Genomic DNA, 26028 nt, shown 5'->3' with positions numbered 1-26028 from the left:
CTTTATATTTACTTTTATTTTTCTCATTTCGCGTGTTTTTTTCAGAGAATTCATTCCGTGATGTTTATTAAGTACTTTTAAGTTATTGTGTAAATGATGTAAATATTAATTTTTTATTTCGATTATGCACTTAAATTATTATATATTTCTTTTTAGATTTCCAAAGTCGTTACAAATTATGTTTATGTACAAATAGAATTAATTATAGTTGAGATGATAAATTAAATAAAGTGTTTTATGGTGAGCAATTGCCAAGCACGCGCGGCGGCTTTCGTATAAAGCAAGAGCTCACACTCAGTCACACACGTGAAGGGCAACCCGCTGAGTCGGTTAGATATTGCTGAAAAAGGATGGGGCCCACCACCTACATTTCATATGCATTTGAATTTCATTTCGCGAAATTTAATTTTAATTTCATTTCTCATTTCATTTTCATTTCAGTTTAGCAAGTAAGCAAAACAGCGACCTTTGGCTCCGATAGGGGGAAAGAGAAGATAGCAGTGGCCTTCGCTTTAAAGATTTGACTTTGACCATAAAAAAGCTTTAACCCAGAAAGAGAGAAGAAGAAAAGTCACACCTTCCTCCCTCTTTCTCCCCCAAGGCCATACATAAAAGGAGCCTCCCCCATTCATGGTCTTCTCCTTGTAAACCAACCCACTTATTCTTCAAACCGAGTTCTTCTCGAATTAGCTCGCTTACTTTAACAGAAACTTCAGCAAGAAGGAAAAAAAACTAAGAACCCATATTGCATCTGCGGTTTTCTCTGCTGCAAAGTGCTCAAAGGTATGTTTTTTCCGATGAAAATGGAAGGAAGTTGAATAAGAATCGTGGATTTAGTTTGCTTTGAAGTTTAGCTTTGGATTTTGTTGTTGATCTGGCGGATTATTGGGTTTTTTTTGGTGGGTCTGTGAAATTCTTTTTGGGGTTAAAGAAGTTTTGAATTTTGTTTACTGTTTTTTTTTGGGTGTAGTTCTTTGGTTTGTTAAGGATTTCGAAACAGATCAAAATGTTGATTTCAAGTATGAGATATAATTTTTTTCCCTTCTTATTACGGTTTCTTTTGGTGTATTCTGTTTCGGTGCAAAGAATTTCGAAAAAAATTTGGGATTCTAGGTCCTTTCTGGGGGTTTTGGTATGTGGAAAGGTTAATCTTACTTAAAACTAGGGCAGATCTAGGAGGGTTTATATTTTCTTGGGGTATCAAGTAGTGGATTTGGGTTCATGTTCTTTCATTTTCTCATAAACTAAACAGAACTTTTTGTGTATATAGTGTTACTTTCAGTTTTCTTTTGTTTGAAATGAGTGGAAATATTTATTTATCTGTTCTCTTCATGTATGCAGGACTTGTTGGGTATGTGCAACGGTTCAAAGAGTGAGTTTTGCTCATCAAAAGTCCTTATGGAAGCTGAACCCAAGAAGCAGAAAGATGGTAGCTCGTGTAGATGTTCAATTTTGCTCGAGTTAGCAGCCTCAAATGACCTGGCTGCATTCAAAACCGAAGTAGAAGAGAAAGGTTTTGGTGTTGATGAGGCAAGCTTCTGGTATGGTAGAAGAATTGGGTCGAAAAAGATGGGTTTTGAGGAGAAGACTCCTCTCATGATCGCTGCCATGTTTGGTAGTATTGAGGTTTTGAAGTACATAATTGGAACTGACAAAGTTGATGTGAATAGGATTTGTGGCACTGATAGGGTCACTGCCCTTCATTGTGCTGCTGCTGGTGGTGCTGGTTCCTCCTTGGAGATTGTCAAGTGCTTGCTCGATGCATCTGCTGACCCGAGTTGTCTTGATGCCAATGGTAATAGGCCTGTTGATCTTATTGCCCCTTCTTTGAAATCGACATCAAATTCAAGAAAGAGGGCTATTGAGATGTTGCTAAAAGGTGATAATTCAGTTAGTGTTGCTGATCAGATTCTTAACCAAGAAGAAGAACAGAAGATCACAACTACTCAGTTGTCAAAAGAGGGAGCTGAGAAGAAAGAATATCCTATTGATTTATCTTTGCCGGACATCAATGATGGGATATATGGAACTGATGAGTTTAGGATGTATACTTTCAAGGTGAAGCCGTGCTCGAGGGCTTATTCACATGATTGGACCGAGTGCCCATTTGTTCACCCAGGGGAGAATGCAAGGAGAAGGGACCCAAGGAAGTACCCGTACAGCTGTGTTCCTTGCCCTGAGTTCCGAAAGGGAGCATGTCCTAAGGGGGATGCCTGTGAGTATGCACACGGTGTTTTTGAGTCGTGGCTGCATCCTGCCCAGTACAGGACCCGGCTTTGCAAGGATGAGACAGGTTGCACACGCAAAGTCTGCTTCTTTGCTCACAAGCGCGAAGAATTGCGTCCTGTCTATGCATCTACTGGTTCAGCTATGCCCTCACCAAGGTCTATTCCTGTTAGTGCAATGGATATGGCGACCCTGAGCTCACTGGCACTTGGTTCATCATCTTTGCCACTGCCTGCTGCATCAACACCGCCAATGTCTCCTTTGGCTGCTTCATCATCTCCAAAAAGTGGAGGTTTGTGGCAGAACAAGGTTAATCTTACACCACCTGCCTTGCAGCTCCCAGGTAGTCGGCTGAAGACTGCTTTTAGTGCTAGAGATTTGGATATAGAGATGGAATTGCTTGGTCTAGATAGCCACGTCAGTCAATTGCAGCAGCGGCAATTATTAGAGGAGATGTCAAGCCCCTCTTCCCCATCCTACTGGAATAAGGAGTACAGTAGGCTTGGAGATTTGAAACCTACTAACCTTGATGATATTTTTGGATCGCTCGATCCATCCATTTTGTCTCCTTTGCAGGGACTCTCGGTGAAATCTACAACACCAACTCAGTTGCAATCTCCAACCGGGCTTCAAATTCGCCAAAACCAGCTTCGTGCCAGCTACCCTACAAATCTCTCATCCTCTCCAGCAAGGAAACCTTCTTCCTTTGGCTTCGACACTTCTGCTGCTGTAGCAGCAGCAGTGATGAATTCGAGGTCTTCAGCTTTTGCAAAACGAAGCCAGAGTTTCATTGATCGAGGAGCAGTGACCGGTCATGCTGGACTTGCTGCATCTGCTAATTCTGCATCAATGATGTCCAATCTTTCAGACTGGGGCTCGCCAGATGGAAAGCTTGATTGGGGCATTCAAGGTGATGAGCTAAACAAGCTTAGGAAGTCTGCTTCCTTTGGTTTTCGAAACAATGATCATGTTCCAGTAACTGCATCAACGGAGTTGAACTCGATGCCATTGAGCTTCGATGAGCCAGACGTATCTTGGGTTAATTCCTTGGTGAAAGATGTAACGCCAGTGAGAGCAGGGTTGGTTGGCACCGAGAAGCAGCAATACATTCTAGGCAAAGGCCACCACGAGAAGCTTCCGCTTTGGTTGGAGCAAATGTACATGGAACAGGAGCAGATGGTGGTGTAAGCAACATCAGTTTGCTCCTCAGTCTGACTAGTTTTTTGATATTCTTATTTAGCATTCTATAATTATATGAAAATTGATAGAAGGTGAACTTAATAGGTAACCCAAAAAGAAGAAAGAAAAGTGTAGAGCCATCAAGAAAATTTAGGAGGACATGAATTTAGATGGAAGACCAAAGTAGAATTTGATTAATTATTATTCTATATTCTTTTCTTGTTTGTAGTTCCCTAATCTTGGGTTTTTTTTGTTTTATTTATTATTATTTTTTCTTTTGTTGTTTCTTAGTAAGGGAAAGGCCACAAGAATGAGTGGCATCGGAAGGATTTCCATTTTTATCTGATCAAGTTATTATTTATGTAATGAAAATAGGAAATGGATCCATAAGGGACTCTTCCTCTTCCTTGTAATTCTATCAACGACACATTTTTAATCTATATAAAAGAATATTATTACATGTTTTGTTCAGTTCTTGACCTAATTTTTTAACTTTTGAAGTTCTGAGGATAACAACGCATTGCTCCTGCTCGTGTTTATACGTTGTAGCTCCTTGCACAACTTCTGGATTGCTGTAACATTCTGGTTAGGTTATGTTTTTTTCAATTTTCAGCTAACAGCATGATGAAGAACATATGTAAACGTTTATGTATACATAGATTCATGGATTACTAACTAATCAAATCATAAGACTGGGATGTTATAATAAATTTGTTTGTAATCTAAACTTTTTTTATTTTCAATTATATTCCCTGAAAGACGTTTTGCGAGGTGTGTAAGTATGTAGATAGCTTAACGAGATCTCTCTCATTGCACTGCCACATTTGGTATTGAAATTATTTCAAACTAAAAAAATTTAACCACCATTACATACAATTATAAGTCACATTGTAATTTACTTTGAATTAGTGACATATATATATATATATATATATATATATATATATATATATAACAACAATAAATCAAAATTAAAAAAGTTGATACTATCTTGTTCAATGCAAACCTAACGCATTAATTATTCAAATTTATTTAGAATAAATCAAAATCTATTACTTTATATTTAATTGCAAATAAAAGATACAATTTTTTCCCCCCCTAAATAAAAAGTAATTTTTGACTAAATAAAAACATCTTAATTTTTTTTATTTTTTTTTCAATAATTTTTGATCTTTAGCGGACTTCAATTTTAGAATTAAAATGAGAAATACATTAAACCTATTGCATTAAGAAGAAAATAAAAATGGTATTTACCAAAAATACATAATATTCTTTAATCACTACACACCAAATTCACACCTCAACCACCGCCATAAACTTAATTCCCAAGTAAATTTATTAAAGAGAAAAAAAAAAAAAGAAAAAGTCGAAAGGCTAATAAATCAATTTCAACTACTCATCTCCTAAAGTAGATATTAAATTAATAAAAAAGAAAGTTGGTAATCCAAAGTTGACCGTCGATTTTATATATGCGAACCTTATTAACTCCATCAAGAACATGAACAAATTTAAAAATCGAGACAAGACTTTTTGTGTTCTTTTAAAGTCCTTCTTCTTTATTTATTTATTTTTTAATTTTCTTTTGTGATAAAGATGAATATTATGTCTGTCAGAAATATTGTATGGACAGGAATTTTAATTTTAAATAATGGGTTTTCTGTATTTTAATTAAAAAAAAGTACAATTTTTATTATTGAATAATTAATTTCTTTTGGGTTACAACCGATCCATGTGACTTGTTTTTTTTTTTTTTTAAAAAAATTATTTTAAACGAAATTATTGTTGTTTTTCGTAGTTTTTTTTATTTATTAATTTATCTTAAAATTAATCCAAATACGTGTAGATATTGTTTCACACAAAATAAAATTTTAGTTAATTACATAATTTCCCAAATTAATAAAATTATTATCTCATCCAAAAATTATTAAAAATTGCTTGTAGGTCCCCATGTTATCTTTCGTCATTTGGTGGTCTCCTAGGAGAAGAAAAAATTTGATTGTTGAAATCAGTAGCCGCCCATGATGTCATTGTTTAATATTTAATCATTTAGGACGACACAAGTTTCTTTCATGCTTCATTTATTAATAATAATAATAATTATTATTATTTTTTAACACTTTAACTCAATAATTTATGCTTTTAATATTTATTTATTTAATAATAATAATAAAAAATTAACTAATTAATTTAATTTGAATTCGAATACCAATTCAAGCAAATAATTTGGTCATGATGGGCTTTGACCCGGCCCAACATTTGGCCCGGACTAAGAGCTTTTGATTTCCGTTTCCTGTCCGCCCAACAAGAGAAATGAACGTTGCTTCTCGCGTTGCTTATACTCGAGACTCTTTAACAAGGTTTTCACGAGCAACTTTCTCTGCTCTTTTATTCATCATCCTCCGACCAATAATCAATCACCTTGTCGCGTGAAAAGAGAAATTCTCAGGTTCGATTACAGAAGAAATGCTCAGAGGTGATTATCTCTTCCCGGGTTTCTGTACACATGCATTTTTCATTTTGTTGCAGCTATCTTGTTCGATGAATTTCCCCAGAGAAATGCCAGCGGAGACTGGATTTTCTTAATTTTTCTTTTCACTTGAATTTCTCATTCAGTCGTGAGAAATGCTTATGTACTTATGTTTGGTGGAGCAATGTGATTAATGCATCGTGTATGTACACACAAACACACACACAGACCGACGTATATATGTATATGGATGTGTTTATGATATATTTGTATGTATATTTTATTCTCAGGGGTTGCAACAGAAGTTCATTTTCAATCCAGAATACAAACTTTTACACGAAGGCCATTCCCGGGTAATTTTTCTTTTTTTACTTTTCTCAGCTATTCAGATGCAGTTAGAATTTAAAGTTGCATAATTTACATGTAATTCTATATGTCTTGTGCTCAAATTGTATTGGAATAGTTGAGTTATTTATTGAGTGTCAGGTGGTTAATTACTTTGTATCTCAAGAGTCTTGGTTAATTTGCAGGTTTGCAGGGTGAGAAATCATGCTTTTCAAAAGCCTGCTTCTCTCCAAACAATAAGATAACTTGCAGCTTATCTCACTCCGAAAAAGTGTTCCCTATTGGTGAGGAGCGTGAATCACATCTGGTAAAGATGTGCGGAATCACATCTGCGAAGGATGCTGCCATGGCGGCAGATGCTGGTGCTGATTTTATAGGGATGATTCTTTGGCCAGGTTCAAAGCGTTCTATTTCCGTTGCAGTTGCAAAGGAGATTTCCAAAGTTGCAAGAGAATATGGTGCACAGCCGGTTGGAGTATTTGTGGATGATGATGCAGAGACAATATTGAGAGTTTCTGCTACTTCGGACCTTGAACTCGTGCAGGTTTATGCTTATTTATTTTGATTACCTTGGTTGAGTTTGTCGTAAACTTTCAACCTATGAAACAGGAACGAGAGTATGGTATAAATGGGATAAAGATCTGAATGGAAATAATATCTAATTCCAAGTTAATTGCATCTTTAATTCAAGTTAACTTTTTCCGGTTTCGTCCTAGTTAGTGTAAAACATAAATTTATCATTGGAAATTAAATATATGAGGGGAGTTAATTTATCCATCATGAATAAATATGCACATTAAAAGAATCGAGTGGGAACATAATTAACTTGAATAAATGTATGTGGTAACATTCTTAACCTGGTAATTGCATTGGGTTTATGCAGCTTCATGGGGACAACTCTCGTGCAGCTTTTCCAGATTTAGTGAAAGAGAAGAGGATTATATATGTTCTTCATGCAAATGAAGAGGGAAATCTCCTAAACAAGATCTCAGATGAGGAAGGTCCTCTAGTTGATTGGATTCTTGTTGACAGTGCCAAGGGTGGAAGGTATTAATCTTTAATTCCTTATGTTGAGTCCTTCAACTTAAATAATCGATCTTTCAGAGCCAAGAGGTTCTTCCTTCATGCATACTCCTACTTTATCTATACATATCAAACAAACACACATGTATATAGCGTGATTATTGCTGACTTCGGTTCTTCTGCTTTTGGGATATACGTCTTAGTGGTAAAGAATTTCATTGGGCTCAGTTCAAGTTACCCCCAATTAGAAGCAAACATGGATGGCTCTTGGCTGGGGGAATGAATCCTGAAAATGTTTCTAAAGCCATTTCTATCCTCAAACCTCATGGAGTTGATGTCAGTAGTGGCATTTGTGGTGCAGATGGAATTCAGAAAGATCAATCACGGATATCATTGTTTATGAGTGCAGTTCAATCAGCACTTGATCAATCATGAGTAATGAGCAAGGTAGATCCACTCCTGCTTTTCGTAACTGTAAGAATGCGATTGAAGTGCCTAGACATCCATATGTTCTTTTTTTTGCTCTCGTGCTAAATGTTGAGCAGATTTTAGCTTGGAAGGAGCATGTGCTAGTGCAAACTTTGTAATAGTTCCGCTTATTTTATTCATGACCCTTTCGAGATGTGTTCTTAATGTAATAAGAAGGAAGATGTACCATAGCATCCCTGCATAGACTCAGGAGACCTGTTCTTGTTTTTAACCGAGAGAGATTCTAATAGAAAATTTTATGATTTTATGTAATGTTGTTACAAAGTACTGAATTACTGTACGAAATTAATGAAATGTTAGAAAGTTATTATGAAGGCATCATGGATTTTCCTGTAAATAGGTAGACATTTACACATTACACCGAGAGATTCACTGCTTGAGCTGGTGAAATGCATCATTTATGTATGAACACATATTATAATTTATCTGTTCTTCCAAAATTGTAACTGTAATATCAATATCTTAACAGGCACCTATTCTTCTGTAGGAGAAAGAATGGTTGAATTGTTTTCTGGCAAAAATGGCCATCAACCTAACGGTCAGAACTCAAGTATGAGCTAGTAATGAATCTGTTAATAATGAATCTGTAGATTTGGACACTTCATGTCATTCGCTAAATACTTAGAACTTCACTTGGATTCATGGAGCTTGGGGTCTGTTTGGTAATACACAACATCTCCAGTGTCACTCACGAAATGATCTTTTTTCATACTTCTAATGAGACTTCCCAGTAAATGAAATGGAAGAGGTCTCGATTTCTCTGGCTCTCGATAATATTTCCCGAGCACAGGCCTTGCTGCCTCTGTCTGGAAGAGATCGAAAAACAGAAAGTAGAACCATGTTGAGCATGTTTAAAAGCCGATCAGTCATCAGACAATGAATTTGGGAGACAACTTACTGCTTCTATCAAGTGATAGTGTGGGATTTGAGGGAATAGGTGATGTATCACATGCGTTCCTATATCATGGTGGATGTTGTTGATCCATCCATAGTCACGATCCAGCGTTGTAAGCCCTCCTCTTAGGTAACTCCATTCCTGTTCCATAATTACCAAAAGAAAAGATCAGCAAACATCCAAAAGCTTCTCTGCATTATTGATTGAAATGCTAATTTATGACAGCAACTTTGAGTAATACAGAGTTAAACCATTGTTTGTACACTAATTCGTTATCTCCTGCAAAAGCCTATTAGGTTAAAAGCGAGGATCAATTACAGATCCTCCATCATGCTTTATACTGATTTGATAATGGTAGCCAGTTCTTTAAAAAAAAAAGGATAATGGTAGCCAGTAACCAAAACACAAAATCTAAACCTCTGACTTGGTATTATGACAAATAATAGATTATGATCATTATGTCAAAAGATTAAACATAGTAGAAACTTGATTTCTTACATATGAAACCTAATAGAAAGAAATTGCATACCCTTCCGCGGTACCAGGGGAGTTTCTCCTCATGGCCGTGGTGATGTAAGTAAGTTACAAAATCCAACCACATTACGAATATCTGCAAACAAGTTGCAGATTTTCAAAGCCATGCATCAGAATATGAAAGGAGGAAGTGTCAGTCCAAAATTCAAGTAATCTTCCAAGGAAACTGGACGTACCCAATAAGGGATGCCATAGAGTTTGAGCATCTGGACAGGACCCATTACAAAGGATAAGGAAACAAGCAGTACAACCATGGCAGTCCAGCAAGCAGTAGAGGTTATGATATCTTGTCTCTCACTTGGGACAAATAAATCACTATCTGGGTGGAAATGAGAGCCTTTCTTTCCGGGACTGCGAGTGAACTGTAATTGAAACCAGCATAACGAGTGAAAACTAATGAAAGCTTGATCCCTCTAAGCTCATCATGGAGATATATACAATCAATTCATTGAAAACTAAAAGGATTTACCAGATAGACAGGGTAAGCAAGCATAGGAAAAGGCAGAGTAAACCTCAATTTTCGAGTAACATTATCCAGAGTGTTGTAAATCTTTTCAGATAGCTGCAATAGAGAAATGGTATTTTTCACTAAAATTCCATCACTGAAAAGAGAAAAACAAGACATGGGTAGATTGAATACAAGCAAAACAACTTACTGGGTGCCATGATTCATCATTTTCTACATGACCGTGGTTTTGATGATGAGTTCTGTGACTAATTCTCCTGTGTTCATCATAATAAAAACTCCAATCACTTAAGCTATTACCAGATGCATCAGAGAGTTAAAAAGCATCTAAGAAAAGCCAAAAGCAAACAAGGAAAAGCAAGTAAAACGAGAAAGTAACTCACCAGCCATGGTAGGGAACAAGAATTGAAGAATGAAGAATATGACCCACAACACTATTCAGCTTGGGATTAGTAGAGAAACTACCATGACCACTGCATAACCCAAAACCGAAACAGCAAAGACAACCCATGTTTGCAATTCAATCACGTAGCAAAGCAATCAAAGAGCAAATTACAAAATTTCAGAGCTGGAATGAAAATCAAATTACAGCCAAATGAAACTTTACCAATCATGGCCAAGAACAAAGAGAGCCCAGAACATAGTTCCCTGAGCAAACCAATAAAGTGGCCAAACGAGCCAGTTATTGAAATGAGCAGCAACAGCAGCCAATCCAAAAACAACAGCAACATCTCTTACAACATAGCTCATTGACCTCCATGGATCCCTCACCCAACAATGATTAGGTATAGCAGCTCGTACATCAGCCAACCTAAAAGGCGGCGGAGCACCTGGGTCAAATTCACCATCATCTTCCCCACCGTTAATAATCTCCGTCTCTTTGTCTCCTCCATTGGCAGTTGATACAGACAATGGAACACTCACATTGAGTGCCCATCTTCTCTCCACAAACCCACCAGGGACCTTGGAGGAATAACCAAGAAAATAAGGTTTAGAGGCTGGCAACCCTCTGATGTTAGTCGATGGGAATCCAGTTCTGGGTCTGGTGTAGATTCTGTGGAGAGGTCTCAGGCCACATTCTGACAAGAGGAGACCCGCCATTGAAGACCCAGATGAGGGAATGTCAGGGAGACGATGGGTCAAGTTGTGACAGGGAGAACCACAAAAAGGCAATACGAGTAGGAAGAAGATAAGAAGAGGAGCTCTCTTCTGTATAATACTTCTCTATCTCTCTAAATAATAAATAAATTTCGCCATTAAAAAAACTCGTGCTTCCTGTTGCTTGTAACTCCGCGCCTCTACCTTTGTTCTTTCATTCTCTGCCCCACTCCGCGTGTACACAGCAAGTGTGGTTGACTCAAACTTGGACGTTGAATTTATTACCTAATAAAAAAACTCCTATTATGTTATTATTTAATGTGAATTAAACTTTATTACTAATTATATTATTATTGCAATATTAATATTTATAGGTAATTAATAACGGGTAATAAATGAGTTGTTTATTTTAACTATTTGCATTTAATTACTCTTAAGAAAAATTAAATTTTGTTCCTAAAATAATTTAAAAAAATGATTTAGTCTTGATGGTAGAAATGTTTGAAAATATTTTTACTCCTGAAATAAAAAAAAAAAGAAAAGACAAATGATTATAATATTATATGTAAACTAATATTCTACCCTGTCTGTGTTTCTGCGTTATTTACAAGGTGGGGAAAGAGGGTGTAGTTTCAAAGCCGCCTTAGACTAACTCTAAATGTTTGGGTTAATCATTCCATGTGAAAAGTGCCCAACTTCAAAAACTTCTTAGTTTAAATTCTGAAATAATATATATATATATATTAAAAAATTTCTATGTGACTTATTTTTCATTAAATTAATTAAAGTTCATGCATTAACACTCAAGGATTAGTTAGCTGTTTAACCAAAAAAAAAAAAAACATTTATATCGATTATAATACACCCTAATAATCTTGCCTTAATGACTTCAATTCTTTATTATATTATAGTCAGAACACACACAAGTTATTAAATATCATTAATTCCTTAATATGTTTCATAATCGATCTTAATTAATTAATTTATTTTTAATGTATTATTTGTTATTTTGCACATTTATTTTTTTATTTAATCAATCCAGTCGTATGATTCACCCAAAAGTGTAAGGGTTAGGAAATTGAATCTCTTATTGAAAAATAAAATTGCAGATTAAATTAAGTAATTTAACGTCTCATTCAAAAAAAAAATTAATTTAAATATTATCTTAAAATTACTTGCTAACCTAATTGAATATTAATAAAATGTATCCTCGTCAAACTTTATTTTATCTTGTTGTCTTCACATGAACCGTCAATAGCTTCTCGGTCAACTTTGGAAATGCCACGGTACCTAACTAGTTCGTATTCAATTAGGAATCTTTTAGTTACAAAATGATAGTTTGGAAATTTATATTTAGATTTGCATATTTCAAAATAAATAAATAAATTAAAAGTTTACTCGAACATTAATGCTGCGGTGAAATAGAACAAGTTCACTATGAAAACAATTAAGATTAAATTATATAATTCTTTAGATTTTGCAGATAATAACGATGAAATTCTCTATTTTCAAAAAATAATAATTAATTAGCATTTGAATAACAAAAAAATTAAATCTAATATTTGAATAAATGTCAAATGTAAAATAATGTAAAGTAATAAAATAGTTATTATCATTTGACTATACGACTAACATTTTATTTAAAGAGGTTATAACTTCAAATTGAATGTTTTCGTCCATGCCCGTTAAAAAATTTGTTATAATTAATACACATATTTTATTAAAATATATAAATTTACACTTAAAAAATAGATCTTTTGGTATCTCTTTTTTTGTTTCTCATCCAAAAGAGTGGCAGTGGTGATACACGAGTGGCACGTGTAAAAAATCATAAAAGCTTGTAGTTTGCTTTTGGACCTCAAAAAACCTTGTAGCTTGTCATGTCAGTGTATAAATTCCATTCAAAGGTATGATTTTTGAACAAGAAAAACGTGGGCATTTCAGGATTTACGAGTCAATCATGACATAAAAAAATATAATAGTTTGATTCAGCCCTCACCACCGACACAAAAAACAGTCATTTTAACATTTTACAATTTGATAACTTGTACCACCATCTTTCTTTTCCGTAATAAATCAACCAATAACCAAATAATTAAACGACAACATTAACCAATATTATTAAGCTTGAGATTACAATATCAATACAATAACTTACAGAATCAAAATTATCTGCAACTCGCCTGCGTTATATATAAGTATATCATGGTTGGCATAAGTAAAAAAAAGAAAGAAAGAAAAGAATTCGGCAAGGTGAAAAAAAAGAATTCCAAAAAGAAGATAAAGTCATAAAGTTGTAGCATATCTTTATTGTTGATTCATATACATATAAACTATAACGTGTGTATATGACGGGAAACTTTTTGCAGGTATTTTTGGTGCTCAAGTTGCATCTGAATCAAACAGCATATCAATGGGGGCTTCAAACCAAGATGGGATGCCGTGTTCCTCATATCTCGGATTCAGTTACCTATCTTACTAGTCAAAAACTAAAAAAGAAAAAGAAGAGAAAAACTAATGGTGGATAATGATGATGGCCATCAATGTATGGTTTCCGGCTGTATAGAATTTGCACTGATCCAAATTCATTGATAGAATTCCAGACAGTAAACAAGCATGGTACCTTTGAACAATGTAGGATGAGTCCTTTCTGGGGTCCAAATAATGTAAGGAAGCAGGCTCTTGTTAAGGCCAATAATCATATATTCCACCATTTACGCTTTTCCATCTGTTTGGCTAGTTCTTGTGCCATGGATGCAAAGTTCTCAGCACCACTTTGCAGCTCTTCCGTACGTTGGCTGAGTCTCTGGCATAAATACACATAAATTTTGAAGGGGAGAAAATTAGTTGACAAATTTAGCAGTTACTTTATTTACTACAAGGAGATTAGTTCAAAGAAAAAATTAAATAAAAGAGTATCGTCAAGGGATTTTGGTTGCATCCTACCTCAAGTTTTTCTTTACGTTCTAGAAGCTTGTCCCTTGCCTGTGAAGCTATTGCAGATGTATCCTGTAACCATCAGCAGTATCAGAAATAACATCCATTTAATTGGAACTTTTGGCGATTTTCCAACTATTCAAATGAAAATACCTTTGCCCTCCCGTATTTAGCCTTAATTTCTTCAGCTGTTCTTCCTCTTGGTTTTGTATCAGTAGTTGCACCTTCAAATAATCTTTCCCTCTCAGTGTTCATATCTACAAACCAGTATTAGATAAGTCATGGCACTTAAAACAGATTACTGGAGTTACAAAATATATATATATATATATATAAACAGTACACCTGTCTTGTTAATCTTGCTCTTCTGCGATGAAGATGCCACAGCCATAGCCACGGGTTCATCAATTTCAATGTCATCTGCATAAAAGTAGTAGCAGTCAAGCGAAAGGAGGTACAGATGGACAAAGGAGAAACAGCATGGGAAGAGATTGAGGACCTATGTTTAGGTTTATCTCCAAGGATTCTTTTCCATCTTCGATGCAGGTAGAAGGCTTCAAAAAGGGTGAGCAAGAAAATATACTCTCTAAATGCAAAAGGTTATTCCCAAAAACATCGAGATGATCCACATTCTGTTCCACATTACCGACTCTGAAGCCCTTAATAATGCCACCTAGTATTCCAGGGGCAGCATTCTGTGGCTAAATAAATTAGATCTATGATCCAAAATTTAAAATAATAAACAAAAAATGCAGGTCACAAATAATACACAACCTGACTTTTTTTCTGATTTGGAGACAAAAGGACACCAGCATCAGCTGCAGCCGCAAGAACTTTATCATGAAGACAAGGCAAAGACTCCGGTATCCTAAAGGTAAACCATTCATTTAGATATTATCTTGAAGTCGTGACTTAAGTTGCGAGCTTATAGCTAAAGCAATATGTATACACACAGATGTGCACTCATAACTCATAAAAGGGTGTGAAGAGAGAATTTGATACCTGAAGTCATTTTCATGAGCCAACATAGATAAGATTGCAAATTCACAACTATTTACCTGTAAAAGCAGTGGATCATAAAGCCATTATAGGAACTATGATAGAAAGAAATTACATGACATATTGAAAACTCAATAATCTTTAATAAAATTTTGACAATGGAACTTTTTCTTATATCTAAGGAATTCAGAATTATTTGAAAAGAAAAAAGATATATATATATATATATTAAGTCTTGAGATATATATATATATATATATATATATATATTAAGTCTTGAGACCTTAGCTCCATTGACTGGTGAGATTTGAGAGGGGTAAATGTTATCAACTGTTTCATTTTAAAAATAAACTATAAGACTGAAAGAACTAACCACTACAAGATGCCCTCTACCAGAAGAACACAATGTTTTGTCCATGTTGGTTTTGAAGTTCCACCTCAGAATTGATGTTAGAGAGCTTTCTCCCACAACTTCAAGATGTGGAAAGGACCTGCACATGAAGGACATCAACTTTCATTTATTGTCCATTATTTTCAGAAAACATCATTTTGGCTGAAAGATAAAAAGAGATCCCGGTAGGGGACAATATTTGTAGCAAATGCACTGTTCTCTCTCAATGGGGCATATGCTTGGATTTCTACCAAACTCATCTTATGGATTGCAGGATCAAAGCAAGCAACAACAGCAATTCAAGGATCACATTGCCTTATTTCTATGGCTCCTGTCCGATAAAGTACAATTAGCCCACATTCTTCATCGTCTTTCTTCAATATTGTTGTCCAACAACACGGCTTTAAGAGATTCACTTCCTTTATGCAATCAGTGTCCCCCTAGAAAAGACACTTTAATTATCAGTAAAAGGCAATGTATTTATGTAGATTCAGAAGAAAAATATGTAAACAAATTACACCTGAACCACAGACTTCAAAGAATACAACTGCAACAAATCCTCACAAACAAGACAGATAAGTAAACTAGTCTCCCCAAAATATTTGGTTGCTACGAGGGCCTCTGGTTCGCCTTCAAGTGGATTATCATCACAATAAGCATTAGTTTGAGAGGGCTCATCTCCAGCTTCACTATCCTGAGGTGAGCGCAAAGAATGCTTTTCCCCAAGCATATCAGAGATTAAACTGCCCCCCTCTGCAAATAGGAAGTTATCAAACTGCCAAAAATCAAACACGAATGGCAACTCACTTTTTCGGTTTCATTCTAATAAAACATACTTGCCTATGATGTACATAGAAACTGCAGTTAACTCCTTTCCATGATTTGACTGAGAGATGAGAATATGACCAGAGCTGCCATCCAAAACAACAAGATGTGCATCCCTGGTCATCACAAATACTGCCAATCTTTGAGAAGAATCTAGACTCTTAGATTCAGAAACCTCTGGTTCACTATTTATGGAGTGATTCACCTCTGTGAATGATTTAACAGACAAAGAACTGATTGGGTAATTTGGGTTGGATATGTTGTCGGTAACAAATAACACTGATGATTTATTAATGTCTAGCATTACAACCTGCATTTTGAAATTTGTAAGTGCAAATAACAAAACTTATTCATTGAAATTACCATTCAAAATTCAAAAGAAATTAGTGAATTCATCAAATATAAAAGAAAGTAGATGATTCTTTACTCTTCCACATTGGAATCCTATGGCAAGCCTGGTCCCCAAGTCCGCAAATTGTAAAGCACGTACAGGCGAATTAAGAAGGGAAAACACAGCCGTGCACTGAGGCCCATCCCCTTGATGCAAATTATGAACTATAACCAGGTAAAATATCGAGATAACTCAAAGTTAAAAAGCAGTACCAAAATCTTGACAAAAAATTTGCATGGGTTGTTAGAGAATACAATTACTTATTCCATGTTTTAACACCATCACAAGCTGAGGATTATTAGACTTGTTTTTGAACTCTTGCAAAGGTAGAATTCACCAACTAATTACTAGAGATTCGAATTTCAAACACTTACAAACATGTTCCTAATGCCTTCACCCTAACTTCTCAAGCATCATATATCTCAGGAAGTAAACATGGAATCATAAAGAGAACACCATGTGATGTATTAAACTTTCCTCTATACATATATAACTCTTGGAATAACATGAGAAAATATTGACGACTTGCTGAAGAAAAACAAAAGGTAAATAGAAGAAAAGGGATGGACATATGTAAAGAGAGGCATCAGGGATGATACTTGAATGGTTTGCTAGCTTAGCATGGTCATCTGTGTCAGGGCTCTCCAATAATATTTACCCTCGATGTGAGTTTATCACCCACATCCAATTAATAGTTTGATCCTTATTGTTTTTTTCTAGCTGGCAACTTAGATTTTAGCAACTTCTGGAAATCACTAACACTATACTTGGCCCATATCAATATAGAAAAAAGAGTAAGGAATTCTTTTGCAGATCTATATTTTTACTAGAGTATAAATATAAAGAGGTGGAATTGCAGACGGATTTCACTTTCTTGTTTTAAATTCATTTGTTCCAAGCATGGCCTAATAGATGCCTTGAGGTCACATTGCTATATTCAACCTAAGAGTGCTTTGAACCTGAGAGCGTACCTAGAATTTGCTGCAGAAAATTTTTATTTCCACTCATATTGACACAAAGTGATATGGTTCAGCATCTAAATTATCTCATTGCAACTTACTAAAACAAAAAACTTTAAACTGGAAAGAACTATGCAGATACATCATGCATCATATTGAATTTGCTCAAAGTCACACCTTGTTTATCAGTATCCGTTACAATGTTCAGACTTGTCTCCCGCATATGGCCTACTAGTGTATATAGACGTACCTACTCCCAAAAGAAAACAAAAGAAAGATAGAATCAATTGAGAAGAATTGTTGATTGCCCAAGAGAACACATACAAAGGGAAAAAAATCTTACCGTACCACATTCACTGCCTATTGCTAGAGCCAAAGTAAGAGAACACAAATCCAGTTCAGATACTGATGCACTTGCACCCGCAACATTTATAACCTTCACCTAACCATCATGTAATATCAGTTTCCATCAAGAATGATTATCTCCATGGAAATAAAAACAAATTCTGGTTAATATTATCCGCAAACATGAGAAAATTAGTAAATACATTCAAAATTCAAAATTTCCAAAATTATGAAACATACTGACCTCAGATTCAATGACATACATAAGTGATAAAGTAGGACATGTGGCATCCCATATTCGAACAGATCCATCTTGGTAACCTGCTATGTACAATCTCTCAACTTGATAATCTTCAATGCCAAAAAGTTGGCTAGGAACACCACCAGTCAAAGGCCACTTTGTACTTACTGCCAATGAAGTATTTGTATGGTCTGATGCTTGGAGTTTGGCAGCGGAGACTATCTAAACAGGGAAAGGAAGTGTAACTAAATGTATTGTAGTTTGAGTTTGGCAGCGGAGACTATCTAAACAGGGAAAGAAAGTGTAACTAAATGTACTATAATTTGATTTTTCCTTAAACAAAAGCAAGAGTTCAGTTTGGACTTTGAAACTAATCAGATGTTTGGTCTAGAAATAAATAATAAAAAAAATACTATCGCACTTTTATATTTTTAACAGATTACACCTTATGTTTTCAATTGTATCAATCTGCACATTAAACCATTACATAATTCCAACCCTTTTATTAATAATTTCTGCAAAAATTAACAAAATCTTTTTTTACAAATTAAATGAATATATTTAAGATAAAAAAACATAACATGCTAATTTCTCTTATTTTTCTCATGCTTTTTTCTCTCTCTTCTTGAGGTAATAATATTTTTTTTGGTTCTAATAAGATTTTTATTTACTTAGTAAAAAAATAGAGTTCTATTAACTTTAACGGAAATTACTAACAGAAGGGAATGATTTGATTAAATTATAATAGTTTAAAGTGCATATTGATACAATTAAAAATGCAAGGTGCAATTTGATAAAAATGTAAGAGTGTGAGAGTGTTTTCTCATGTAATCCTTAATAAAAAAATAGTACCTTGGAAAGGCTCCTTGAAATGTTCCCGTGTCTTACCAAACCAAGCTTTGCTGTTGTCATGGACGGTTCCATAGTTGGTATAATAATGGGATACTGCACTGGAGAAACAGATGCCGCTTTATCTTGCTGAGATTTCAGGGTAGACAAGAAAGCATCCTCATAAATATTTAATTCTCCAGGGTTTGTCAGTATAAATAGCAGAGCTCCGTAACTGTTTGTAAAACCAGCAACTGGTGATAGAAGCATATCAGCAAAAGAACCATTAAGTGTCTGGTCAACACGGCCAACACATTTGAGACTTTCCAAACCAGATGCCCAGTCAAGGCTCAAAATCTGCAGAGGATAGAAAATTTGTCATGCCAACATTAAAAACAAAATGCTCATTCATATTTTTCATCTTTATTTTGAATGTTCATCAACCATTCCTTAGTTTCCTATATCATGACAACTCCAGAGATTAGTTTAGATAAGCAACAACTCTCCCAGTAGAGATATGAGGAAGTTCCATTTTCTCCTCAACTAAAATGAGTAAAAAAGATCAATGTGCTATTAGCTAAATTATTACAAAACCAAGATGTGAAATTCCAGTTTAAGTCAAACACTCACCGTAAGAACTTCTTGAGAACCAATTTCATCACCACCATAGACAAAGAGTTGTCCACCACAATCATTATATGACCTGTCTGCAGACCAATGTATGACAATGACAGGGAGTCTTCTCTCGGCTGAAGATAACTGTAGCTTAACAACCTTAGTATTTGATGACTTCCCAGAATGGCATTCTTTGGAAGAGGCAACATTTGATAAATTCCAAAACAATATATCTCCATCTACATAACCAACAGCCAGAATTGACCCATCATCGGATGCCCAACAGAGAGAGCTTATTTCTTTCTCTTCTAGGTTGTGATCAAATGAACTGTCAGAAAGCTGGTCTCTTCTTCCTTTAGGAGAATCTGCTACTCTTTCACCCTCAAGTGCTAAATCTTTATTGCCTCTAACTAGTACAACATGATCTTCTGAAGCATCCCAGAGAACAATCAATCCATTGCCAAATGCAATGAGAAGTCTGCAATAGTAGTAATTTTTTTAATGCATCAAGAAAATCTTGTAAGCAAAGTGAAAGAAGATGCAAGTCTCGTCACTATTTCCTGCTCACAAGGGGAAGATATTTAAAACTTACAAGATTAGCAGCACCATTGTGTGTGCATGTACATGCATGTTTGAGAGAAAGAGAAATTATGCACTTCATGCTAATGAGTATTGTAAATAAGACATAGTAGGAAACCTCTCCCATAATAATCAATGAAATTCACTACCAGAAGCAAGATTATCTTGATTAATAAATAATAATAATCTATGAACTTGGAAAAAGAAGTGAAGAATCCAAGAAAGAGACAGGAAGGAATCTTGACGTCAAAACATTATTTTTGCTTATATTTTGTCATGATGCTACAAACAATAGTAAAATGGGTTTCATAGATATAGAATTGCTGGGAATCACAATCTGTTACAAGTGTCTTTAGAGATTGTCCTTTTAACTACTCAAACTATATTATCATAATACCTAATCCATCTTTTCTGATCCAGCCATTCTTTCCAACATATCCATGTTGACTAATGTTCCATCCTAGACCATTACTTTTAAGCTGGTTGCCTTTACACTGTAAGGCTAGTTGACTGAGCAACAATAAATAAAACTTTCAAATAGTTTGACATGAACCAGAAACAATATGCTCCTACGGAGCGTTTCCAACTTCTAAGCTAAAGAGTCCCATGTCAGGAGCCTTTGACATGTATTCCAGTGATAGCTTAGGTTGTGAGAGTTAAAATGAGAGAAAGAAGAGAATAGAGAGGAGAGGTTAAAAAAAGAGAAGGAGAGAGTGAGAAGAATAGTGGAGGAAGAGAGAAATTTGGCAAGAACTGTAGAATTTAGATAGATTTTCTATTAATCATACATCATACATGAGAATAAGGTTACATAGCTACTCTATTCTTCTACCAGACTCAGGTAAGAAAAAAAAATCTAAATGTAGTAAATGGTTATAACAAAAAGGGAATCCTTAACTAAAGTCAATGTGTCAGAGAATTTACTTTGTTCCTCACTCAAACCTGGACCACAAGCCATGTCAGATTGCCCTAGCATGCCGTTTGTACACTAGTAGGGATTTGTTTATTCTGCCCTCAAGTGCAGTCTTCTTATCCTGTGCCTTAGTCGTGACATCCGTTATAGATAACAACCTACACCATCTGGACTATCCATTACAGATGTTTTTTTTTTAGATGGAAGTTAGAAATATTGATATATTGGCACCAAGGGGATGCCACCCATTTAAAAAAGATTTACATATCAGTGAGTATATTTACAATAGAACCAAAATCATCTAGGCTAACCAGAGTGTCCTAAAACAATAGAACCAAAATAATAGAGCCATTTGTCCTTAATAGACCCAAAATCTAGTCCTTTCCCCTCAAAAGCTCTACAATTTTTTTCTCTCCAAATGACCCAAAGGACAGTAAGGGGTATGAGACTGTGGTGATTATTATTCCTGCTGAGACCTTCTCAGGCCAGAAGCTCATCCTTGATTGAACCAGCAATGACCCAATGAACTCTCAACAGGCTGTACACCAAATTCCATAAAGATTGAGTGACCGGACACCACAGCAGTAGATGATTACATGTTTTCATACCAACCTTGCAAAGATAACATCTGTTAACCATGATCACCCCTCTCTTCCTTAGATTGTCTAGAGTGAGAATGCATTCCTTTGCTGCTTCCCAAGCAAAAAAAGAGAGTCTGGGAGAGGCATGGGATTTCCAGATGTTCACCCTCAGTCTCTTCTTGCATGAACTTCAAAACAATCAGCATTCTCTGAAATGTCCACGTTATGCTACATTTCCACTATTTTTGAGCATTTAAGTGAAAAAACACATGCACCCTCTGGAATGAGTCAAACATATCTCACTAGCTCAAAGCAATATCCTTTGATGTAACTTGTGGCATATTTTATATCATGTGTTGCCATGTCATTCTTCTTCTCTAAGACCCTAGCCAGTTCCACTTACAGTGTTAGGTCAAACCTAGTTATTCTGATAAATCATAAACCCAAACTAGCACAAGCCCTCTTAACAAGGATCTTAAGAGAACACTATAATTGCCGCTCCTTATGATTCAAAGTAATATATTATCCAGACAAATGTATAGTCGTTTGCTTCTAGATCTAAAATCCTAAAAACTCAAAGCATGAGTTGTCTGCTCTGCAGGAATCACAAAGGTCAACCACAAATACATGACAATCAAAACTTAGAAAAAAAATTAAAAATTATAATGGAAACTTCCAAGTAAAACTTTCTTGCCTATTCCCCTGAGAACAAGGTTGCGGGAGAACTCCAACAACAGGATAATTAATAGATGATGAAATCCCAGCCGCTTCTACAAAGCCAAAAAAAATTTGTTAGCTGAATGATTATTCTGAGACAGAATCCAAGGAAATAGCCCCAGGGCATAGCATTCTTGATTACTAATATAAGTTGAAAATAGAATCAATCAGTAGAGAAATAATAATAAACTTATCACTAAAAAATTGGGCTAACCAACAGTGTCATATGACGACATTCTTCTCACAAAAAAACACAGAACTGAATTAATTTACAGCTGTTATATAAAGTTCTAGCAGAAAACAGAATTCTTGGGTAAGATTGGAAAAAAAAAATAAAAAAAAAAAACAGAGCAATGACATGAGCTTGAATTATTTATACATAAAAATTTTTGAAGTAGACCACTTAAGAGTAACATTTAAAAGAAGGTGCTACGTCAAATCATATAAAATACATGATCACAAGCACCTAATCCATGGTCATAAAAGTGAAGCCATTACCAGCTAAAATGTTCGTGGGAACATAATATGGCATCATCATAAGTTTCGCTTCTTCAGCATCATACTTTAACACGGATACCATTCCAAACTCGTCACCAACATACCTAAATGTAAATCATATGGAAATAGTATTAGAAACCAATGTACCTAGGAAATTTTCTCCACTTGCAGTCATAACAATGATTCAGAATTAAGATGCTGTCTGGAAATTATTTTTCTGAAGTATCATACATGTAACTGGTGCCATGAATAACTGCAAAAGCAGTTATGTTGGACTCCCACTGTAAACTAGAAGACAGTTGCCTGTGTTCCAAATCCCAAACCTGTCCACAGCAAATGAAAACACTTGTGCATGTGAATAGGAAAGAAGGAAGAAGTAGATAAGAAGAAAATATAAGCAACGAATTAAGGATGGGGCTGAAGTTATGCCAATATTATTATAGCATCTCTTCACAAGAAATTTCAAAGCAAACAAAGAGTTAATACCTGAATTTCATTTTCATTTGAGATGCCGGCAAGGAAACCTTGATTCCATATGAACTGTTCCAAGATATAAAATTACAAACAATTATATTTTTGTTGTGATCAGCCACTAAATTAAGAAGAAAATATTGTATATTAAATTGTGAGACTATTGGAGATTCACTCAATGAATATCCTTCCATAGATAACCCCAGATAAACTTCAGTTAAGTTCAGTCACTTGTTAATCAAATTAACAGTTGTTCATATCCTCTTTGAGGAGATATGAATCACATCCTTTGATTCAAAAGAATAGCTGACAATAAGAGTTGATCTGCAACTTCACACCAAAACCAGAAATGAGCATTATACAGCCTTATGAAGCTCCAAAAGGAACATCAGAAGACTACAAAGAGGGAAAGTGCATGCATACACAAACATAAAAGTTAGGAAATAAATAGTTCCATGGCAATAAAGTTGATATCCATATGCAAGGCAGATTAGAATGTTTTCCCAGGAAGCATTAGCATTGAAGCAAACAGGACAAATAACATGACAGAAGGCAAAGCCAACAGGAACCAATATCCATATCATATGCACCTACAAACCTCCAAATTTTTGAAGGGTAACTGCTTAGGAGACACAAGAATCCCTTCAATATTGTCACCACCAATCACTTTAATCCTACCATCTCTGCAAGTAAAGGAGAAAGAACTATCAAATTAAGCAACACTTTATAACACAATAATCCCACTAGATAGTTTCACTAGCCAACTCATGGTGCAAGTGATTTATCCTATAAACATGGCAGCTACAAGTAATTTCTTTCACTAATTTGGACTAATTTACAAGTCGTAGATTCAGAAATACCAAGACTGAATATAAATTCGTTAAGACATTTCACTTGGGAAGTGTGGGAAGGACTAAGAAAAAAGCCAAGTCTGGGATTCAGTCAGAGGAACACAGTTACATTCCATGCTCTCATAACAAAAAAGACAAAGCATCTACTCACAGTGTTCCTACTGCCAACAAGCATTGAACAGGGTCGAAAGCCAGAATAGATGCAGTTAGTGGTATCCCATAATGAACAACAACACGCGGATCCAAGTCAGCTGCTGCCAAACATCCTTGCTGTACATCAGTCTGCAGGAGACAATTTAAAATGTTATTGCATAATTTGAGAAGAAAATCATTAAGGGAAAAAGGAAGAAGAATCAACAAACAAGGAATACGCCAGTAACTCGTTCAGCATGTAAAGTACTAATGAGGAAAATAATCCTGCTTCAGTTAATCAGCAACATTTCTATCGACAATAACAAGCCAACAAAACTTTAAAATGAAGTAATCATATTGGCCATAGTTGACTAAATTATACAGGGAGCATCAAACAGGAGTTAGCACCGGTGAACTACGTAATCCAGGATGCGCAAATTGTAAAACTTGTCATGCCTTGGTGCTTGGCAATAGCCTTTCACGAAAAGAAGGATTAAAACTTTCCATTACTGTTTTGCATTATGGTGTGTCAAAAACAATTCTTTCAAAACAATTAGAAAAACTTGGGCTACAAAGCTTAAGCCAACAATTTGTTACCATACGAAGTCCTTGCATACCACAAATAAAGATCTATCAAACTAATTTACTGCATAAAACATCCATATAAATGCATTAACACAAAGAAAATCCGAATCTTTGATGTGATGTCGAAAATTCATTTACATGTTAGCTAAAGATTCAAAATCGGTACAAATATAAGCATTAAATCAAAACTGTAAACAGTTCACTGACACAAAGCCACAAAATCAGCTCATTCATCTCTTCTTTCCAAATCCGAAAATTATCATACATAATTGGCCTAAATTTTCAATATTTTGCATCCTAAAACAGTTTCCAATCTAAAACAATCAAGTATCAAAATGAAAGACATTATTCCCTACAATCTCTATTAATAGCGTAATCACAATCGTCAAAAGTCGAAACTCAATCAAAATTATCAATTAAAAAGTACTGAATATGTATATATATATAGAGAACAGAAACAGATATAGAATACCCGAGGAGGAGAAGGAGGAAGCGGATGAGACGCCAATTGCTGAGAGGCAGCTTTCTGAAAAAATCGCTTAGCGAACATGGAGCTGGGGAAACGACGACGTTCTGCTGTGTTTTTTTTTTTGTCTGTTCTTCTCCTTCCCGGAGGTTGTAAGGAACGAGCGAGCGAATCAGTTTTCAGTTACGGTTATTTGACGGCGGTGACTTGTTTCGTGATTGCGGATGGTGGAATTTTACCGGAATCGTATTTTTTCAACGGTGGCTAATGACATTTTTCTGGCCGTCCGATCATCTTTTTTTTTTTTTTTTTTTCTTATTGGCTAAATGCACTAACAAACAGAATTATATTATACTAATTGTGAGAAAAGACACAACTACAACATATGAAAATTTAATTTAAAATATATAGATAAATTTAAAAGTTACAAATTCTCTAAAGCAAAGAATGGTTCTGTTCCATTTCTCAAGGTATATCTTTATTTTCTCTAAATTATTATAAAAATTTATTCAATTTATTATTAGGATTATATATCTAAGAAGCCCTTGTATACATTTTTTTATCTCTATGTTTTTTTTTTTTTTACTTTTTCCAATTGTTCATTATCTTAATTATGCATTAAATAAGTTTCTATATTTTCTAAAAAAATTAAATTAAATTTATCTTTCTTTCTTCCAATAATTTTTTCTATTTTCTATTAATTTTTTTTTTCAAACACAAAAATAATAACATAACAAAAAATATAAAAAATACATGAACATTATCACTGAAACAACCACCGAACCACAACATCTTATAAACCATGATCCTTGAGTCTAGCGCTATCCCTTGTAACTTACTAAAATAAAGTGACTTTAATTACTGTTGATCTATCGACAGATTATCAATATATGGATGTCGTTGTCTTGTGAGTTATTATTAAAGATTCACTTTATAGATATCATATATAGGTTAATTTTTACTAATTTTAATTTTTTTAATT

The 26028-nt window shown here is 34.8% G+C and overlaps 4 protein-coding genes across 4 annotated transcripts; 2 read left to right on the top strand and 2 right to left on the bottom strand.

The window, feature by feature from the left end:
* Positions 1–643: 643 nt before the first annotated feature.
* Positions 644–3865, top strand: LOC148268682 (zinc finger CCCH domain-containing protein 29-like). The gene is made up of 2 exons (XM_088212802.1): positions 644–783; positions 1342–3865. The coding sequence occupies exon 2, from the start codon at positions 1354–1356 to the stop codon at positions 3412–3414; it is 2061 nt and encodes a 686-aa protein (XP_088068928.1). The 5' UTR covers positions 644–783; positions 1342–1353; the 3' UTR covers positions 3415–3865.
* Positions 3866–5721: 1856 nt separating this feature from the next.
* Positions 5722–7936, top strand: LOC148268681 (N-(5'-phosphoribosyl)anthranilate isomerase 1, chloroplastic-like). Its single transcript, XM_088212804.1, has 5 exons — positions 5722–5878; positions 6163–6225; positions 6403–6761; positions 7101–7264; positions 7444–7936. Exons 1-5 carry the CDS (start codon positions 5869–5871, stop codon positions 7673–7675), a joined length of 828 nt encoding a protein of 275 aa, XP_088068930.1. The 5' UTR covers positions 5722–5868; the 3' UTR covers positions 7676–7936.
* Positions 7937–8282: 346 nt separating this feature from the next.
* Positions 8283–10881, bottom strand: FAD8 (fatty acid desaturase 8). Its single transcript, XM_088212803.1, has 8 exons — positions 10232–10881; positions 10008–10097; positions 9815–9881; positions 9628–9720; positions 9335–9520; positions 9154–9234; positions 8628–8765; positions 8283–8535 (listed from the first exon to the last, which is right to left on the bottom strand). The coding sequence occupies exons 1-8, from the start codon at positions 10723–10725 to the stop codon at positions 8359–8361; spliced, it is 1326 nt and encodes a 441-aa protein (XP_088068929.1). The 5' UTR covers positions 10726–10881; the 3' UTR covers positions 8283–8358.
* Positions 10882–12817: 1936 nt separating this feature from the next.
* Positions 12818–25428, bottom strand: LOC110807390 (transducin family protein / WD-40 repeat family protein). Its single transcript, XM_088212801.1, has 24 exons — positions 25053–25428; positions 24015–24145; positions 23611–23695; positions 23028–23081; positions 22773–22864; positions 22542–22645; positions 22021–22096; positions 19269–19731; positions 18663–18995; positions 17814–18032; positions 17568–17666; positions 17402–17474; positions 16302–16429; positions 15890–16184; positions 15570–15802; positions 15365–15489; positions 15032–15149; positions 14662–14717; positions 14434–14527; positions 14159–14354; positions 14005–14079; positions 13813–13916; positions 13669–13731; positions 12818–13528 (listed from the first exon to the last, which is right to left on the bottom strand). Exons 1-24 carry the CDS (start codon positions 25128–25130, stop codon positions 13421–13423), a joined length of 3402 nt encoding a protein of 1133 aa, XP_088068927.1. The 5' UTR covers positions 25131–25428; the 3' UTR covers positions 12818–13420.
* Positions 25429–26028: the final 600 nt, after the last annotated feature.

The sequence above is a fragment of the Carica papaya genome, chromosome 2 (genome assembly GCF_054855325.1).
Source record: "Carica papaya isolate Zhongbai chromosome 2, ASM5485532v1, whole genome shotgun sequence".
NCBI classification, from domain to species: domain Eukaryota; kingdom Viridiplantae; phylum Streptophyta; class Magnoliopsida; order Brassicales; family Caricaceae; genus Carica; species Carica papaya.
The sequence above is the reverse complement of the archived record's forward strand: the minus strand, read 5'-3'. Positions and strand labels throughout refer to the sequence as shown.

What these genes read in the sequence shown, in the direction of transcription:
- LOC148268682 (XM_088212802.1), top strand. Translation starts at nt 1,354, where the DNA reads ATGTGCAACGGTTCAAAGAGTGAGTTTTGCTCATCAAAAGTCCTTATG.
- LOC148268681 (XM_088212804.1), top strand. An exon ending in CGGACCTTGAACTCGTGCAG is followed by an intron (nt 6,762 to 7,100) that starts GTTTATGCTTAT and finishes GGGTTTATGCAG; the next exon opens with CTTCATGGGGACAACTCTCG. An exon ending in GACAGTGCCAAGGGTGGAAG is followed by an intron (nt 7,265 to 7,443) that starts GTATTAATCTTT and finishes TATACGTCTTAG; the next exon opens with TGGTAAAGAATTTCATTGGG.
- FAD8 (XM_088212803.1), bottom strand. Translation starts at nt 10,725, where the DNA reads ATGGCGGGTCTCCTCTTGTCAGAATGTGGCCTGAGACCTCTCCACAGA. An exon ending in TTGCTTACCCTGTCTATCTG is followed by an intron (nt 9,521 to 9,627) that starts GTAAATCCTTTT and finishes TTTCAATTACAG; the next exon opens with TTCACTCGCAGTCCCGGAAA. An exon ending in TCTATGGCATCCCTTATTGG is followed by an intron (nt 9,235 to 9,334) that starts GTACGTCCAGTT and finishes ACTTGTTTGCAG; the next exon opens with ATATTCGTAATGTGGTTGGA.
- LOC110807390 (XM_088212801.1), bottom strand. Translation starts at nt 25,130, where the DNA reads ATGTTCGCTAAGCGATTTTTTCAGAAAGCTGCCTCTCAGCAATTGGCG. An exon ending in TACCCTTCAAAAATTTGGAG is followed by an intron (nt 23,082 to 23,610) that starts GTTTGTAGGTGC and finishes ATCTTGGAACAG; the next exon opens with TTCATATGGAATCAAGGTTT. An exon ending in TGTATGTCATTGAATCTGAG is followed by an intron (nt 17,667 to 17,813) that starts GTCAGTATGTTT and finishes CATGATGGTTAG; the next exon opens with GTGAAGGTTATAAATGTTGC.